This window comes from Pteropus alecto, unplaced genomic scaffold, assembly GCF_000325575.1.
Source record: "Pteropus alecto unplaced genomic scaffold, ASM32557v1 scaffold43, whole genome shotgun sequence".
NCBI lineage: Eukaryota > Metazoa > Chordata > Mammalia > Chiroptera > Pteropodidae > Pteropus > Pteropus alecto.
In genome coordinates this window covers 8,391,586-8,398,511 of record NW_006435764.1, presented here as the reverse complement: position 1 = coordinate 8,398,511, position 6,926 = coordinate 8,391,586, and the positions used below count along the sequence as shown (strand labels likewise).

Here is a 6,926-nt window from a genome sequence, read left to right as displayed (position 1 = left end):
TCTCTGAGCCCTGGGATCACATTTCCAAATAACCTATCTGCAAGCAGGTTATTTGGGGTCGGAGACAGGCAGAGATACTACCCTATTTAAAATCGTAACCCCTTCCTGGTGCTCCTAACCCCCACCCCCACCCCTTACTCAGTTCTATTTCTTTTTTTCTTTTTTTTTTTTTTAGGCGAGACAACCCTTGGTTGACCTCACAGATTGCTAGGACCTTGTCAGCTTACAATCCCTTATTATTTTATTTTATTTTATTTTTTACACCTACAGCACCTGATCTTCTTAGGTGGTCTCCCATCCAAGTACTAACCAGGCCCGATCCTGCTTAGCTTCCAAGATCAGATGGGATCAGGCTCGTTCAGAGTAGCATGGCTGTAGATTCTATTTCTTTTCTCCATATAATTCACTAATTTACTATGTCAATTGTTTATCACGTGACTCTCCCACTAAAATGGGAGCTCTATAAGAACAGGAATATTTGTCTGTTTTGCTCAGTGCGATGTCCCCAGCACCTAGAACACATGCCAAACCCGTGTCAAATGAGCGATCAAGTGATTAGAGCTAATGCGTGTACATTTAGGCGCTGAATATTTAGACAATGGTAGAAAACTCTGGACCTCAAGAAAGACAAGGGTTGGCTGTGGCTGGTTCAAGGATGGCGGTCAGGACTGAGGAATTTCAGGGCTCCAGAGATGGAAGGGTGAGCTCGACTTAGGCTGGCGGCAGGGCTCTCCCAGAGTTTAAAGTCCCACAGAGCCAGAGCCTTTCCTGGTGGAGGTACTCGTGTTTCAGCTGAAGCCTTCAGCGTGGTCTAAGTGACAATTGCTCTGCCCCCCATCCCCCAAAAGGCTGAATTGCCTGTATTTAGAGCTCGGAGTTTCAGGCTGGACAGACCGGAGTTCAGAGCCTAGCCCTACAACTTCTTAGCTGTGGAATCTTGAGCAAACTACCTCTCTAACTTTGGTTTCCTTATCTGCAAGGATGTGCTAAGGACAGAACCTATTTAGTTGGGTCGTTGTGAGAATGGGGTGGGGTGGGGATCCCACATAAAGTGTTTAACACAACAGGAAGTGCTCACTAAATGTCAGTCAGCATTAAACTTTCCTGTATGCCACATGGTGCAGGTCTAGGGCTCCCCTTCCTTCCTCCTGGTCAGAGCCGGCCTTCCGTCAATAATGCTGCTTATCCCACGTGGCTTAGCCAAGGTCAGGAGAGAGAGGAAAAAAATGCCTGGGCTCTCCACAGCATGGAGAAGCCCTAGGTGTCCTTGCAAATTGGATTCAAAGCATCCTGGCTCCAAGAATTATAAATAAAACTAAGCTCACTGATTTGGGCACCCACCTGGGCACACCCTCCAGCTTCCTGTTCAGAGTGTCATGTCCATGAAACCTGGGCTGCTTGAGGTGAGTCACATCAATCTCCAGTGATGTCCGCTCTCAGCGTACTGTCCTGCCTCTACTTACCCTGTGCCCTCTTCAGGGGCACCCTTTTTGCCACCTTACACCCACCTCTACCTGCTGAAACCCACCCATCCTTCTATTTGTCCTGCCTTTCTCATTTCACTTATTTTCCTTTCCTGCCTTTTTTTTTTGGCTTTAAAACCAACTTCCTCCTTATTCCATTTTATTGACCTACTAGTTTAACACGCAATCTAATTTAACACAGTCAAAAATTGGTCACTATTTTTTGGTTCCTGCCAAATAATAAATAGATCTTTCTACTCTCGTCACTTCTTACTATTTCTCTTGTTGTTGTTTTTTGGTTCTTTGATGTATTTTTTTCCTAACCTCACACATTAGACATCGTCATTGTTTTATACCACCGAAGCTTATTTAATTTACCTTCCTGTTCACATGTTTCTTTGCTCACCATTCCAGCTCGAATCTTATGCTTTCCTTCTGGGATGATTTTCTTTGTTCCTGAAGAACATACTTAGAATGTCCTTAGGAGAGGATCTGTTAGTTGAAGATACTCTCAGTTTCTATCTAAAAATGCGTCTGTTCAACCTTATTCTTGAAACATCTTCCAGGGTGACAATTATTTTCTTCTAGCTCTTCGAGATGTCATTCCACTGTCTTCCGGCTTCAGTTGTTGATGTTAAGAAGTTAGCTGCGACTACTTTGTTCGTCCATTTTCTCTCTAGTGATTAATGTTTTTGCTACCGTAAGTTTTTGGTGCAGGTTTCTTTTTATTTATCTTGCTATGCGTGGTTTTGGGCGGTGGGGGGGCAGCTGGCAAGCTCTGAGGATTGTGTCTTTTATCACTTCTGGAGAATTTCCATTCCGTCTGTACTTCTAATTAGACCAACCCATTCAAACCCTTTTTCCCTCCTCTGTGTCTGTCTCTTAACTTCTGTTTTGTAGTTTCCATCTCTTTGTCTCTGTGTTGCATTCTGGGTAAGTTCTTCAGATCTGTTGTCCAGCTCACTAGCTCCCTCTTCAGCTACATTAATCTACTGTTTAATCTATCCATTAGATTGCTAATTTTGAAGGGTATATTTTTTCACCGATCAAAGTACTACCTTTTTTTTTTTTCAAATCTTTCTGGTCATTTAAAATAGTCTCATTCCTTATCTATACCTTTGATTACTAACTTTTATTTCTTTAAGCCTCTGAAACATCCTTAGCTTATACGACATATACCATAGTTCCATGTAAAGTTTTGAAGGTCTGAGTCTATCGTTTACAGCTTTGTACAATTCTTGCTTAAAATGACTTGTCGTGAGGTAATTTTATGTGTCTACTTGACTGAGCCTTAGGGTGCCAAGATATTTGGTCCACATTATCTGGGGTGTGTCTGTGAAGGTATTGCTGGATGAGATCAACATTTGATCAGTAGACTGAGTAAAGCAAATTTACCCTCCTCAGTGTGGGTGGGCCTCATTCAGTCTCTTCAAGGTCTGGATTTTATTTTATTTTTCACTTTGCTCAGGCTCTAGATTTTGTCCCATTTAACTGAAGTTCTTGGCCACCTGGGATCAGCAGCCTCTGCTTCTGCTCTCAATTATCTCTTTGGAAAACTATCTCTTATTATTTTTGACCTCTGATAATTATCCTTAATTTCTTGCCATCTCAGCAATGCATTTCTAAATACGTTTTTAAATATTTTTATCCAGCTTTTTGTGTGCATGTGTGTGTTTTGTTTCAGGAAAACTTTTCAACATTTGCTGTCTACCACATTTCCAGAAACGGAACGAAGTCTAGCCATCTTTCCTGGCCCATTCAAACCTGTGTCTCTTAGGACTTGGCTCACCAGACTCCCCATTGTGTTCCTCTTACCCGGGCCTGAGGTTCGATCACCTGTGTTTGTGACCTACATGCTCCTCGAGGACAGGGATGTGGTTCCCTCTCTTCGCCTTCCACAGAGCCCATTCCAGAGTTCCCCACACTCAAGTCTAAGTGTCAGTTGAATGAAATTGCATCTGGAGGCTGAAGGCACCCATCCACCACTTGTGCTACCAGAGACCTTCCACTAGAGGGCAGCCTCAGCTGGTGCCAGAGCTGGGTCCACCCGGCAGGGAAGGGCAGGGTTTGCGGTGGGAGGGGCCTGGCTCCCTGTGGCCCCAAAACCTGGACATCCAAAGCCCCTCCAGAAGGGACCCAGAGGAGGAATCTTCTTCATTCCACAGGTGAGTCTGAGATGGGGTCATACAGGAAAGGGCCAGGATGGAACCTTGTTGAGTCTCCTCTGCACTCAACTTCTTCAAGAGTTTCTGCTTGGACAACCAAATTAAATGATCTGTCCCTTTGTTCACGCAAAAACGTTTATTCAGCATCTACTGTTGGCCCCACAGAGAGTGCAGTGGTGAATTAAACACGCTTGGTCTTTGCCTCATTCCCCGTGTCAAGTGCAGCCCAACTGGACAACCGGTGTTTCCGCACAAGCCCTGGGCTTCAGGCTTCCCCTTTTTGCTCCCGCTGCTCCTTCTGGCCCAGAGGCCGCCCGCCATTGCTGCCTGTTGAAATCCTGCTCATCCTTCGGGGCCTAGCTCCCGTGCCTGACTCCCATGCTCAGCCCGGGACCCATTGGTGGTGGGCACTGGGCTCTCCTGGGCCATCTTAGGAGGCAGCTCCAGCCTGCAGAATAGATGGGGACAAAGCATCTCTCAGGCCCTTCCCAATTTACGATTCCCCAAGGGACAATGGAGGCTCTCCCTCTCACAAGTGCAAGACCACGCCCTCCTCTGGTGGGCACTGGGCTCTCCTGGGCCATCTTAGGAGACAGCTCCAGCCTGCAGAATAGATAGAGACAAAGCATCTCTCAGGCCCTTCCCAATTTACGGTTCCCCAAGGGACAATGGAGGCTCTCTCCCTCTCACAAGTGCAAGACCACGCCCTCCTTCTTCCCAGCCGTCATTGCACCCAAGGACAAGGTCACCCTTCAGATTTAATCCCAGATTTAAGCGCCAGATGCCAGGGAATGGAACAGACAGCGGGTCTCTTGTTCACTCTCTCAGCTGGTATTGATTGAGCATCTACTATGCATCAGGTCTCCAGGAATGAGGCAGGACCCCTCGACTTCCTTTTTCCTTAGGGCGTGTGTGTGTGTGTGTGTGTGTCACTGTGACTCTTGGGGTTCAGCCAGACTTGGTGGGCTCACAGCAGAGGCACCTGGGTTCTCCCTACCAACCTCTACGATACCAGCCTGGCTTCCTGGAGACCAAAACCACAAGTAGAGTACAGAGGCGTGAGAGACGTTCACAGGCTGAGTTTGGCCGCATGCGTGCAAGAGCGCTTTCTCTTGCAGAGAGGAAGGTACAAACAGGAGCGGCAAAGGACAGAGTAGGTGTGAGGGACACTCAGTGGCCATGTCCACTTCTTGGCCCTAGGATGGCGCTTCCCGCCGGTGGACACGCACAGCAGTCGGCGATGACTCCAGACATGTGGTTCTTCTTCGTAACCGCTGGACTGCTGACGGTGGCCCTCTCAGGTAGCCTCCCTTCCCCACCTCCTGTCACTCCTGCGGGGCGATCTGGGTCCTGGCCTCTGGGCCCCGTTGTTCTGGTTGTTTTCTCACGCTCGCCTTTCTGAAGCCTGTTAGTGGAGACTGCGCTCTGGCGCCAGGGAGGCCCCAGCTGTGCCAGCAGCAGTTGGGGCCCGGAGGGGGTTCAGGAATCCCCTGGAGGGGCTGGCGCTATGCCTGGGCAGTGCCAAGAGGGTGAGGTCATGTGCGCTGTCCTCCCGATGAGCTCCAAGGGTCTGAGGAGGGAGGCGCCTCCCGCCCATAGGCTCGGGAACTCCCCCAGCCCTCCGTTTCTTGCCAGCTCTCAGGAAGGAACCATCTGCCTTCCAGAGAGATGGGGGCCACTGGTGATTGTATTTTCAGTCCCAAAGCCAGGCTCTGGGCTCACCAGGCTGCTACCACTCACAGAAGAGCCGTCCTGAGAAAAAGCTCTAGAAGCCAAGGGGAGCTGAGGACAACTGGTCGCCGGTGGCTCTGGCACAACCATTTGGGGGTAGTTTAAGACACAAATGAACAGGAAGGTTCTTGAGGGCCATCTCCCCCATTTGTGAGTTCTCCCTGGGTGCCAAGGCACCCTCATGACCCGGGCCAGGGCGACAGGTGGCCAGAAGGTTCAAGCCCTGGGCTATGCTCATCGGATGCTGTCGGCCCCGGCCGAGTGCGGGGCCCAAGATGACACAACCTGGGCAGGGCCCGGAGATGCGAGAGATCTTGTCACAGTTGGACCCTTACATTTGGGGGTTGGTATGGAAACAGAATTCTGGGCCGATTGCTTTTGGTCTGGTGTGAGGGAGACAGAGGAAGACCACATCGGGAGGGACATCCGGGCCTGGGAGGACGGAGAGATTGGGGAGCTAAGGGGTGCCTGTTCTCTCTGACTCTGCAATGTGCTCCAAGCCTTCCGACCTCGCACTGGTTCGGGAAAAGCTGTTTAGCTCCGGGAGTGGGGATGTGCGCGCCTTCCGCGGCCCGTGCGGGTCAGCCTGGCCTGTCATGCTCTTCCACGAGCACCTGGAGCTCGGCCGCCTTGGGCTGGGAGCTGAGACAGACAGACAGCCAGAGAGCGAGTCCCTCCCTCCCCATCACCATGGTCCTCGGTGCGTTCTCCATGAGGCCCAGCCACGGCCTCGGCTCAGAATTAAGTCTGAGTCTGAAAGTTCTGCCGGCCCGCCCTGGGCCTGGGGAACTGACCTTGAACAGTGCCCGAAGGGAAGCGGGAACCCAGGGCCTGGGCAGGGCTCAGCACTGTGAAGCGAAGGGGCCCCCGGAGCCCGGTCCGCTACCCTTCAGTCCTGTGTCATCCTGACACTCCCGCCTGACCCGTGTCCACTCCCAGTACAGCGGCTTACTCGCCTTCCTATCCAATTGACTCACTTGTTACTAATACAAGCTTAGTTTTGAAAGGAAACTTTATGTCACTGTTACAAATGGAAAATTGACATCATGTGCCATAAATAAAAGGTAAAAGTAAGCCCCAAAATAAGCAGTGGTGAAAACCAATTTCTGTTACATGCTAGCGAAAGAGTTAGAGGAACTTAAAAGCTCTTGAACCTGAAGCCAGAGTCTCTGTGAAAGGGGAGCCGAGGTGGGTGACAAGGACATCTGGCTCCGAAGTGTCATTTTTTCCCTTGACTTTTCAGGGGGACTGAAAGCACTCTGAGCAAGAAACGGTTTCCTTGATTTCGATTTAATGGCATTGAACGTCGCTTCCTTAAGCTCTCATAAGGGTCCCCGGTGGTGTACTTCGTACCGCTGAGAAGTATGGCCTGGCGGGAAGGGCATTGTAGGCAGAAGGAAACTGAGCCGAAGCCCCCGCGGGAGTGGAGGGGACAGAGGGAGGGAGCGTCTGGTGTGGCCAGAGACAGCCGAGGTGGGAGGCCTGCTGAGTGGTTCTTCCCTTCGGCCCTAGTTTGGCAGGACCCAGCAAGATAGACCCAGATCTGAGTGGTTCTTCCCTTCGTCCC

At 50.2% G+C, this 6,926-nt stretch overlaps 1 protein-coding gene and 1 pseudogene across 4 annotated transcripts in view; one reads left to right on the top strand and one right to left on the bottom strand.

The window, feature by feature from the left end:
• Positions 1 to 261: 261 nt before the first annotated feature.
• Positions 262 to 380, bottom strand: LOC112479307 (annotated as a pseudogene).
• A 4,240-nt stretch (positions 381 to 4,620) lies between these two features.
• The window catches only part of CD6 (CD6 molecule), a 42,244-nt gene continuing 39,938 nt past the window's right edge, over positions 4,621 to 6,926 (top strand). For all 4 annotated transcript variants that reach the window (XM_006911237.1, XM_015588644.1, XM_006911236.1 and 1 more), the window contains exon 1: positions 4,621 to 4,929. In XM_006911237.1, the coding sequence (XP_006911299.1) occupies positions 4,719 to 4,929 (211 nt within the window). In that variant the 5' untranslated portion in view covers positions 4,621 to 4,718. The remainder of the gene's footprint in view (positions 4,930 to 6,926) is intronic.